At 34.7% G+C, this 12,647-nt stretch overlaps 1 protein-coding gene across 2 annotated transcripts in view; it reads left to right on the top strand.

Moving 5' to 3' along the window:
* The window catches only part of LOC145681033 (uncharacterized), a 557,303-nt gene that overhangs the window by 437,944 nt on the left and 106,712 nt on the right, over positions 1 to 12,647 (top strand). For both annotated transcript variants that reach the window (XM_081752347.1, XM_081752348.1), the window contains exon 4: positions 11,550 to 11,598. In XM_081752347.1, the coding sequence (XP_081608473.1) occupies positions 11,550 to 11,598 (49 nt within the window). The remainder of the gene's footprint in view (positions 1 to 11,549; positions 11,599 to 12,647) is intronic.

The following is a 12,647-nucleotide window of genomic DNA, read 5'->3' as shown; positions in this document are numbered from 1 at the left end:
TTCGAAAACTGATACCTCGTGCAAGAGAACGTAGTAATAGAATGGTGAACATACTTAATATTCTGTTTCAGCAAAGGTATTTTACGATTATAATTCTTATATTTCATAATTGAATTTAAAAAGGAAAGAGTTGATAAAGGGTAATTTAAGGAATTGCTGTCAGTCTCTGCGTTGGTTAGGAGCATATATATATAAATATATTGTTTATTTTTTATTTATTTATTTATTTATTTGTAACTTGTTTTACGTGGCGAAGTTAAGGCTCTGCAGCCTTCTCCGAGCACTTAACCACGTGCATACATTCTTTTTTTTTTAACAAAAACACCAATACGTAGAAAATACTAACAATTACAAGAGAAAAGTATTGAACCACATAAAAAAGAATATATTACTTAAGTAGAAAAAATAGTTAAACAGTACAAAACAAAAATTGAAAATAATATACAAGAGAGCAAACAAAATAAAATGGAGAAACATAAATTGCATATTGCATATAGCGGTACTAGAAGTATGAATATATAAGCTGTATAAATTTACATAGGTTACCTATTGGTTCTGTGTTCATATATGGGTTATTTATAATCTGGTAAAACGAAGATGCCTCATGTGCAACCAGTATTCTTATCTTTACTTAAAAAAGGGAATTTACAGATTTTTTAAATTTGGCAACTTTGGAAACTTTTTGTATTAATTGAGGTAAACTGTTCCAGAGGCGTGTAGTACTTACTGTGAGGGATTTTGAGTATGAATCAGAATTGTGACTGGGTTTGGAGAGCAAGAAATTATCTTGTGATCTTGTGCTTCTAGTATGAAAGTCTGATAAATATAAAAATCTACGGGCTAAGTACGATGGTTCTAACGTAGTAAGTACTTTGTACAATAGGGTAAGATTAGATAAATTTCTTCTTTCAACTAAAGTCAGCTATGACAGTTTTTTATAAAATGATGTGAGATGTTCCCTGTAAGTTAAATTAACAATAAATCTAATGCAGGCATTTTGCACTCTTTGCAAGCGCTTTGATTGATTTTTGGTCAGATCAGAATAGACTGAGTCGCAATACTCAAGATGTGGAAACACCAGTACCTTCACAAGTTTGGTCTTCAGAGATATTGGTAAGAAATTTCTTAGTCGATATAACGTATGCAGGGCACGAAATGCTCTCTTACAAACTCCATTTACTTGATCTGACCAGTAGAGATTTTGATTTAGTATGACTTCCAATTTTTGACAGTTGTAGAGAATGAAATAACAGTATTAGACAATTTTATATTTGGGAGCTGATAGATATTAATAGAAGAGAGAATTCTTGGGGAGCTAATTAAGATGCACTGCGATTTTGTTGCATTTAATTTTAACCGGTGAGACGTGGACCAGTCGCTGATTTTGTTTAACTCGGTGTTTATTTTCTCAATCGCATTATTAATATCTTGTTGGGGAAAAGAAGCATATAACTGAAAATCATACAGTGTTGATACAATGCCATGTCGATATGTGATCCTAATTGATCACAACTATTTGTTTACGTTCGTGAAGGTAAGAATGAAACAATTTTACCACTGATTCAGAAAAATTAAACAACAATGATAATTTGTGAAATAATATGTAAAAATCAATCGTTTGAAATGCCTTACTATAGTCAAGTAGAGTCAGGAGCGTCAGTTTTCTGTTATCAATAGCCGATCTTATATCATCTGTCACGTTTACTAGCAAAGTGCATGTGCCATGATTACTTCGAAAACCAGATTGAAATGCATCCAATAAATTATTTGTTGTTAGGTATTCCCGAATTCGATCATTTAAATATATTCAAACACTTTCGAAAGCACGGTGAGGACACTGATAGGACGGTAGTCTGCGATATTGTCAGCGTTATTCTTTTTTGGAAGTGGGCGGGCCTTATCGAGTTTCCATACTGTGAGAAAAGTACCAGTGGCAAGAGAGTAATTAAATATGTCAGTGATATGATTAAGTACATACGGTAGGATTTTCCTAATCATGGTTATTGAAATATTATCTGTACCAGTGGCTTTAGATTGAATTCTTTAGATCGCTTTTAATATATGTGCAGGCTGTACGTGAGAAAACGAGAACAGTGAGTTAATTTACGAAGCTACAATATTATTCACAGTTTGCAGTTTCATGGAGGCTGGTATCATACAGCTTTGACAGAAAAAAATGTTCAATTCATCTGGCGTATAGTTAACTACGTTCTTGGCTATGTTTCTCCCAACACCTAATACTTTTAGCAGTTTCCAAAGAACACCTCCATTATTTTTGAATTCAAATATTTCATAGGCAAAGCGCCGTTTTGCCTTCCTTACTTCATTAGTGCAACGGTTTCTTAATATTCTATAGTTTTCAAATTTTGTATTTAGATTTATTGTGCTATTACTAGAAGGATCACTACTTTTTACATTTCTTCTTTACGATCTATAAGCTTTATCTCTCCGCGCCATTAACGAACGTAATCCATCGGTTAACCATGGCGATGGAGGTCGCAAAATCCGTTTCTAGACTACAGGGGCGTGTCTATCATACAAATTTATTATTAAAGAATTTAGAGTATTTACCTGCTCGCCAACTGTAGTGAGGCAGTTTATCGAGTGCCACGGCAAGTAGATAGCGTCGATGTTCAGGTCAGGGTTTCTGCCAGGATTTCAAAGTCAGGGGGTGTTCAAAAATTTAAGGGGGGTGTGAGTGCTTGACTTTTAGAAAATTTATACTATTATTTTTACCTTTCTCGTATTATCCTAAAATTCTGCAATAACACAAAAAATGACATTTTTCCACTGCAATCCTAATTTCAACAAAGAAGAAAATGTTGAATTGACCTTCATTTCGTTTTTTGTATCAAAAGATGCAATATATTTCAGCCAAAAAAAATTTATATGCCTTATATCTGGAGAATTATATACCAAATCCAAACTATCACTTAAATTAGTATGATGTGCTTACTCCGTAAAAAAAATTAAAAAAAAATACAGTCTCGATTTAGGGGAAGTTCAAACATTTTATGGTTCTTGATCCAAAAAATCCAATATATTTCATTCAACCAAACATTTTCTTGTACAACCCATATCTGGAGAACTACATGTTGTGTAGCCAAACACAACTATCACCTAACTCAATATGATGTGTTTATTCCGCAAAAAATACAAAAAAAATCTCGATTTAGAAGGCGTTCAAAGATGTGGCCCCTGATCTAAAAATCCAATATATTTCATTCAATCAAACATTTCCTTGTACCCTATATTTGGAGAACTACATATAGTGTATCCAAACTCAAACTATCACTTAACTCAGAACAATGTACTTATTCCGTAAAAAATACGAAAACCAAAATAGGAGTCGTTCGAAAATTTTGTGGCACCTGATCCAAAAAAACTAATTTTGTGGTGAGGTCACAATCTATTGATGCGTTATTTTTTATCATTCCTTAAATTCTTGGCCAAGATTGCATTTTTTGGATCATTCCTAAAATCCTTGTTATTTATTTATTTTTATTTTGTGTGAATACCCATTACAATCAAGGTAAGTTATAGTATTAACGAATTAATTCACTTGACTAATGTTGAATAAAAACCAAATAAACGTCAGATGTTCTAAATTTATCATTTCTCTTTTCGTTCTTAAATTTCTGTTTGCCTTGTCTAAAATGGAAACTTTTTCGTGACTGAAATCCGTCAACGGTTAGGTTACGTTAGATGAACTCGATCTTATATCTGAAGTGCTAAAACAACAACATGATATACTAGAACATTTATTGTTAGTTGCAAATATTGTACACTCATCTCCAAAATGATTGTTGCATATCTACGTATAACTGTCTTCTTGTAACAATATAATTTGATAATGATTTCGCAGGGTACTTTTAATACTGATACTATGTGTACAATCGGGAAATGTATGTTTGTTGTAAATTTCATACGGAAAGAATTATAAATACGAAAATTAGAATGAGCAAAACAAAATGTTCCTAAATGAACAAGAAAGTTTTATTTTCGTTTTATTGTTCTTATTTACTGCTCTTTTGACATGAAATTTGCCACATACATCTCTTTGCCAACTATACACATGTACTAACATTATAAGAATACCGGGCCGATTCGTTATCAAATTATATTCTTAGAACAACATATTTATAGACATGCGATAATAATTTTGGACATGAGAGTACCTTTTATCGCAACATTGTAGATAACTAAATTCGTTTAAATTTATAGCCAATGTAATTTTGTACTTGTAGTTTTGTAAGTTTTTTTTTTTTTTTTTTTTTTTTTACCAATGTGACTGATATATTCACGAATGTATTAATAGTGTTGATGAGTACCATATGCATATTTTGACAAACTCTCGTCTGAACCGTCATTAGGTTTCTTCACATTTTCACACATTGTAACACTACTTTATAACCTATACATGCCTTATGCGATTTCGTTTAATGGTCAAGTTAAATGCTACTTGTGATCCTAATGAAGAAAAAAAGTATTGGAAATATATTTACAAGCATACGTGTGAACCGCGGCGCAGTCTTACCAAGATTGAAAATCACTGTTCCAAGTTTTTTAATGTTCTTTGAAACGCAAATTTATTTATTTTGATTCAGTCATGGCCCAACTGAACCGATGTCACTCGTATACAACTTGTCAACCATTTCTCGTATGCACAACCAGGCCGGTAGCCAACCCGAAGATGTAGGGGGAGGGGGCGGAAGAAGTTAGAGATGGCCCGATCCAACCACATCACAGTTCATTTGGAAGCCTACCGTGAAAATTTTGGGGGGCAGCAAACCTTTAGGGGGTCCGGCCCCCTAGACTCCCTTGGATACGGGCCTGTGCACAACTTCTAAAATTTTCAAAATCAGCCTCAACACTTATTTTCACTTCAAACATCAGGTAAACAAGATCCTTCCAAGGACACCTTCATCAAATTATTAACGTGTTCTGGAGTCAGTCAGCACCGTTTTGAAGTTAAAATTCTATGCATTGTTGAAGATGATATCTCCACTGAAGCGGTACCGATTGGAAGAAGCACACATTTTGTTGCCTGAGCTGACAAATTATGAAATATAATGCATTTATATTCTTCACAGGATAGCGTCATTAGAAATCCCTAGAAGAAAGTTGTTCTTTCAATCGTTTGAGAGTTCTATATTCAAGTAGGACCTCTTCGCACAAAACATGAAATAATTGTGAAAACTTGCTTCTTGAAGCTCGGATCAAAGCAGAAGTTTAGGAGGGTGTTACTCAAAGTTTAGGGGGTGACATCCCCATTGTGGGGTCTGGCGGAATCCCTGGTTCAGGTGTACTTCACTCATGTACCTAAAGTTTCTGTATGATGTGAATATAGCTTTATATTGCGGAACTCGAAGTTTGTAGGATACATATGTAACATATCATGGTATGAGATGCCGGGTGTGTGTATTTATTACGTCGACAGTTTTAAATTGCAGTTACATATACTTTTGTGCTCTAGCTTAGAATACGTGAAAAGCATACATACATAAATTTAGCACACATAATACAACAAGTATCATACAAATATTACTATTTCGTCGATATCAAAAAGCTTTAATTAACTATTACAATTATTTGTCTTCACAATTTTTTATATCCCTAAATACAAGGTACGGGATATGAATATATTCCGAACAGTATCAATCCTACAGAGTGTCGGTCGTACACCGTTTCAGTTCTATACCGTTTCGATCGTATGACGGTTTACCCCTATATCTTCAAGAATTGCAAGTTAATATTGTATCATTATAAAATAATATGCCTTTTATTATTTCGATCGTATGCAGGTAACTGTTTTCGATCCTATGCCGTTTCAGTCGTACGCTGTTTCGGTCCTATGCCATTTCGGTTCCACGCCGTTTCGATCCTCGGTCGTTTCGGTCCTACGACGTTTCGATCCTGTGCCCTATCAGTCCTATGACGTTTCAATCATATGCATGTAACCCAAAATTGACACTCTTAAAATAATATAGTACAATTTGAGAATAGTTTAAACGAATGACGCAAATATTTCCCTTGGCCGAAACGAGAATAATAAAATACGGGACATTGCACCGAATCGTGGGTAGAGGGGTAAAGCAGCCGAACTCTAATAGTATGATTTCAGTTATAACAATTACCCAATCTTACTTCAATTGTTGTCTGAACCATATAAACTCAATACCTGAATTAAGTACGTTAATTGGGACATAAGCTTCGCGAAAATCGCGTACCCTTAAATGAGTAGCACAGGTGAACCCGGAACGTGTAATTACAAATCAGTATCCTGTATAATTTTAAATATCAAGAATTGACTCTTAGCCTCTTTACCGAGGATATGTTTAATTAAATGTTTTGTTATACGAAAAACACAGGCTAACAATAATATGTCCTTAGGTGTAAATATGTCTTTCAATCACATCGCAAATGTGGAATGGCGACTTTAATACGTAAAATAACCGAAAAATGGTCTCTCTCGATGACGAAGAGGTGCATGAAGTTGAATTCAAATGGTAGAAGATATTTTTAGTCATATTCTTGTCCTAGATCCTAATCATCAGATGCTCTTGGTGTGTATTACGTCGGTACTCAAATTTTAGGTCTCTTTACTTAGTAGTGAAGTTAAAAAAACACATCAGTGCCTCGGTCATGATCCATGGAAGCAGAAACCAAAGGCAGGGTTGCACATTCACAATCAAACCAAAGGCATTCCATTCAATTTTTGACTAAGCATTGGTTAGACACAAGTATATCTAGAAAGTAGAATATCTCGTGGTCGAAAGCGATACCAATGAATGTAATTTTCAGCTTCTGGATAAGGAAAAATTATTGCAAATTGCGTCTGCAAATTATCCTTCGCCAACAATGGCGTCAGTGTTAGTGTAAATGCAGTGAGAGTGACATTTAATACACAACAAAGTGAAAGACTCAAATGGCACTGAATTATCTTGAAATTTTGGATGTAAAACTATTTGAAATATCTAACTCAGATCAAGTAGAATGCCTCACGGTAATGGTCAATATAAATTCGCCAGAAATAGATATCTTTTCAATGTATAGACCACGAATGTCGCAAAGTATATGTGGAACCCCCTACAACTAATTATTTATTCTTGATGATCTGATTACACATGTATATCCGCAAGTTCATTGTCTTTATATACTAGGTGACCTTAATTGTGATCAGCTTTGCTCTGACAAAACCGAAACAAAATATTTGGACCGTATGCTGGATAGTTTGTCCTTGGCCAACTCATTAAAGAACCAACCAGAAAAAACAGAGTTCCTTTTATCACTCGATCTCATTATTACCGATAAAATAGACATGGTAGCATCAAGTGGTGTAAGTCTACCAGTTGGATCATCCAATCACTGGGCGACACATGCTATTCTGAATATTAAAAAACTACCAAGAAAGTCATTTGATATTTTTCGTTATCGCAACTTTAATTCATTTAATCACGACGCATGTTTGCAAAATGCCGAAGCCTTGAACTAGAAACAAATTGAATTTCAGAAATATATACATGCTAAATTTCATTTTCTTCAGACTTTTTAAAAACATCTGTTCGATCATGACCCGCCGATGAAAACGGTAAAGGCTTCAAATAACAAATTACATTATGTGTCTAGTAATACGAAGGTGCTAGTGAAAATACGTGACTGTGCGCTTCGTAAGTTCAAACGCACTAAGTTGCAGCAACAGTGGAGTTAGTACAAAGGTCATCGTAAGTTTACTATGGCAGTTACTCAACAAGAAAAGATTGCGTATTTTCCGTATCGTATAAATAGCACTAAAACCAATAAACATACTTGGCGTACGTTACATAATTTGAGAATAGGTGAAAGAAGTTCATCTTTGAACCTCCGTGAAGAACTAAATTGCTCTGATGTCATAAACTGTCATTTTGCTAAGGTTTTCGAAATCTCAGTAACAAGTAACGATACATTATATAAACAAATAAATCGGTACAGTTCACTGAACACACTGATTGGGGAACTCCTTTCATGTTAAGACCTGTTCATGAACATGAAGTTAGAAAAGCAATCGTTAACATTAAATCCGATGCCGCAGCCTTTGATGAAATAACCCCATATATGCTTAAAATAGCTTTCCCTGTTATCACATTTCCCTTAACTAATATTGTGAACTGCTCTTTATCAAATGGTAAATTCGCTAATCCCTGGAAACTAGCTAAAGTTCTCCCATTACCAAAGAAGCTTGTATTAAATCTATTAGTGACCTTCGGCCAATATGTATATTGCCAGTTCTTTCAAAGGTAATTGAAAAGTTAGTGCTTCAGCAAATGATTTCATATATTGATAGCTCTGGCATACTTCTATGCGAACAATCTGGGTTTCGTACATTTCACAGCACTTCTACTGCTTTGTTAGGTATTAAAGACAATGTGCTTCATGCACTAAATGACAAATATTTGGTGATACTAGGCTTATTAGACCTCTCAAAGGCATTTGATCTTGTCCAGCATGATGTTCTCTTAGCAAAAATGAAATACTATAATACCATGAAATGGTTCGAATCCTATCTACCTAAAAGAAAACAGCAAGTTACGTTTACGTAGTTCCTCTCATTACAAAATTTCTAAAGCTGCTGTTCTTGATAGAGGTGTCCCACAAGACTCAATTTTAGGGCCTGTTTTGTTTACCTGATACTGCAGATCTGGTATGTGTTGTACAGCATTCAAAACTGTACTGTTACGAGGATGATACTCAATTGTTTATAAAAGCTTTGCCTCAGGACTTACCACAAGTTGTTCGACTCCTCAATCAAGATCTTAATACTATCAGTAACTGGTGTATTGATAACGGGCTTGTTATTAATTCCTTACAGTGTACTTATTCTGTTCAAGGATTCACTAATCAGTTGAATAAAATTTTTCCTGAAAAATTAGAATTACAAATAATGGACTCAAACATGAGCTATTCACCTTGTGTAAAAAAATCTTGGGAGTACAAATTGATGGTAAACTTTCTATGAATAATCACGTGTCTACCCAATGCTCAAAAGCTCTGGAACACTGAGAAACGTGTATAAAATGCAACACTGTCTGTCCAAAGATGCGAAGCTATTCCTGACACAAATACTGACACTATCTTTGTTTGGTTATTGTGATGTTGTATATGGCTCACTTTCTACGAAAAGCAAAGCTATCCTAATTCAAAAGGTACCAAATTCTTGCATCCGCTTCTGTTACAATGTACGAAAATTCGATCATATTTTGCCTCTTCTGAACAACAATAGCATAATAATAATTTCCAGAAGACGACATTTACGTTATTGCTGTATCATTTATAAAATTCTTAAAACAACACGTCCCACGTATTTATACAAGAAGCTCACTGCTATTTCAACTATTCAGACTCACTTAACACGCAAAAGAAATACGTTTGATATTCCACACCGTAAACTCAAGCAAATCACTGCCGGATTTTCAGTACTAGAATCAAGGTCATGGAATGCTCTACCAAATGTGGTAAAAGAAGCTAAAACATTTAACTCCTTCAAGAAAAAGGTTAAAATTTTATTTACTCTGCCAACAAAATTTAAGTTCAGGTACCCAGGATTTGTATTCTATCATTTCAACCACGTAAATGTAATCAGACTTTACTTGCTACACTTTTTATAAATAATCATGCATTGTAGAAATATTTCATCACCTCCTCCCCCTGCAATGTCAATGACAAGCATACTTTATTTTGTCTCTATGTTATTGATCGGTTTGTGTTCGTTTTCATGTTTGTATTTGTATTCTTTTTCTCATCCATGCTTTGTTTCATTCTTTACTTGTAGTATTTGTGTGTGTGTTTTGCTAAAAGTACAATTTTTTTCTTTTTTATGATCTTAATGTATACCTGTACTGTTTATTGTATATCACCGTATCTTTTGTACTTAATTGATTGTATCTTTTTTTGTATATCTGAATATATTTCCTTGACAAAGATTAGGTGGTAGAGCATCAATATGCTGAACCTTATCCGCTTAAATAAAACTTTTTTTCAATTCAATTCAATATCTATTGGCCAGGAAACTACTTCTCTGCTTGCATGTTTAAAGAGCACACTTTTCTAAAAACTGGCGCACATTTTTCAGGGTGTTGCACAGCAACAGTGTATTTACATGAACAGTTTGATATAGGAATTTGGCATCCTTGAACAATGTCCACTGCTGCGTTTATTTTGACTTCTTAATCTTGACATGTAGCTTGCAATTGTGTCACAAAATCACCAGTAGAGAACTGAAAGTCACGGAACCAGTTGTCAATAAGTAATGCTATTGTTCGCAAGTTAGAAAGAGACATCCGTGTCTGGCAGGATAATGCTAATATTTTAGGCGAGACTTTCCATCTGCATAGCCACTATGGTCTGACATTATATTATTCACTTCAATATTAGATAGCGTGCCTATTCACATTGAATACTCATTGGTAGTTCTCTGATCAGTCAATGGTACGTTGATTATATTCTCAACTGGAAGTACTATGATTAGCGCCGATTATGTATGCAGACATTTTTGAACAGTATAACGAGGGAGTACATGTGGTACGCAATAGCCTGCACTTCCTGATAAGGACGATGTTCTTCTGCCACATTGGCCAGTGCATCCCTCTGCTTCCTCGCTGATTGTAGATGTGAAGTCCATTACTCAACAATGTCTTCAGATCAAAGGACAAACTGGACTCTTCTTCACTTCACGAGTTTCAGAAACATGTACCGTACGTAAAAATCTAATACCGTTTATTAAATATCCAAGTTTCTGCCCCAGTGCGATATCAACTTGTATCAAATAAATATCAGTAATTGAATTGTGTGAGTGTGTGTGTTAAGCAAGTATGACTAATTAAATTTCAGCATTGTTTTGCTTGAAAGCGACATCAGGTAAAATTTTACACAATCTTCTAGTTTTTGAACATCAACGATACGTGAACTAATAACAAAAGAAAACGGTTATCTACGTGAAAAAATAACTTTCTTGATTTTATCCTACAACAGAAACTTTTGCTTCAGAGGCAATAACATAATATCTTTGTCCACCATATCGAAAATATGGGCGCAGTATATTTAAGGACGCATCTTCTTGTGGCTTCTGTTGACCAATAATTTTAATCATAATCAACAATCATTTGTACTATTTACTCAACCAATATACTACGAACAATCTAGCATGTCTTTAGTAGAATTATCTAGTTTAGTAGCTGAACTATTACCTATATATTCCACTGTAGTATTGGAATTCAATGTGTAATGTATTTTTAGGGAAAAATAGTCAAATCTATTTAACATTATAAACGCAGTCTTGCTCAATTTTTTTACAGCTAACTCTTCCTTTTCTTGGTTCTCCATTTTAAATTACTATCTGTACATTTAAACATTTATGAATAAAAGTGTCATCTAATGGATTTTCCTGTACGTGTTATATAATTTTACGATATCTGTGTTAGTCGCAAGTTTTGCAGTGATAAATTTAATTCTTTCGACAAACACTGTCACATTGATTGTATACAAGTATTAACATATTTTTAATATATTTGTAGCTTTCGGCGATCGGAATGATTTCAGTGCCTGCTATGAATTTGGTCGGAGGTAAGTACAAGATCCTAATATACAAGATCAATTGCTTTACTAGAATGCTAGTTGCAATGTTTGACAAATAGTTTAAATAATGACAAAGGAATACAAAGAGTTTATGCTGTTTCCACTTTATCTCCTACATATAAACTTCCAAACTGCAGGAAAATGAACTTTATGATACCATGTAGTACTAGTACTGTCCAGTTTATACAGCCCCAATAAAAGTAATTCTTGTTTGTTATGTACTAACAGCAACCTCCAATGAACGTGCCCTACTTGTAGTAAGCTCATTTAATTTTTCAGTCAATTTGTATTTCCATCACAGTACATCCCTGCAGCTGCAAATGCAGCAGTTCTCGATTGCTGACAGTCGAGCAAACGTTAAGTACGATGGGTTAACTTTTACCCTCTAAATCTCACCACTATTATTAATACTTGCTACTTTATCGCAACTTGTCTTTTATAGGTGCGAACCCATTTCCCTGCACAGCATAATACTTTTTCTACTGTTGTTCCTGTCATTTGTAGTTTCTTTCGTTACAGGTACAATGGGTGCAATTCCAAGCAACTTCATTTTGGACTTTTTGCACAGCTAGATTGTGCATTTCGTTCAGTGTGCTCTGCAGCGGCGTTCGAATTCATTTTGGACTTCGTACAGCATACACGCCCTGACGACACTATGTGGAGGTCCCATGTTCACCCTGTCCTTACTCAAGCTCACGGTTTAACTGACCTGCCGCAACCAGATAGTATGTTGGATATACCGACACCAACAACTCACCTTCGCTTTATCTCCATTCGCATGCAACTCAGAGTGTGATGGCCAATTGAACACGGACCTACACAAAAAGCGACAGAACTATCTTGGTTACCTTTATAAAACATAGGCTTTCGAAGTGTATAGCGTAAAACTTGCTACTAGGCGTGTAACGCAAAATGTTTACAAAAAAGCCGAATTTATTGTTTCTTTTCGTATAATTCCGCATATATGAAATGAGTCATTCAAGACACTCCTATGCGCAATAAAAATTGCGCGCATAGGCGCCGACTTTGGGGGGCAG

The sequence above is a fragment of the Thermobia domestica genome, chromosome 3 (assembly GCF_964235325.1).
Source record: "Thermobia domestica chromosome 3, izTheDome1.hap1.1, whole genome shotgun sequence".
Lineage (NCBI taxonomy): Eukaryota > Metazoa > Arthropoda > Insecta > Zygentoma > Lepismatidae > Thermobia > Thermobia domestica.
This window is presented reverse-complemented; position numbering and strand designations above follow the sequence as displayed.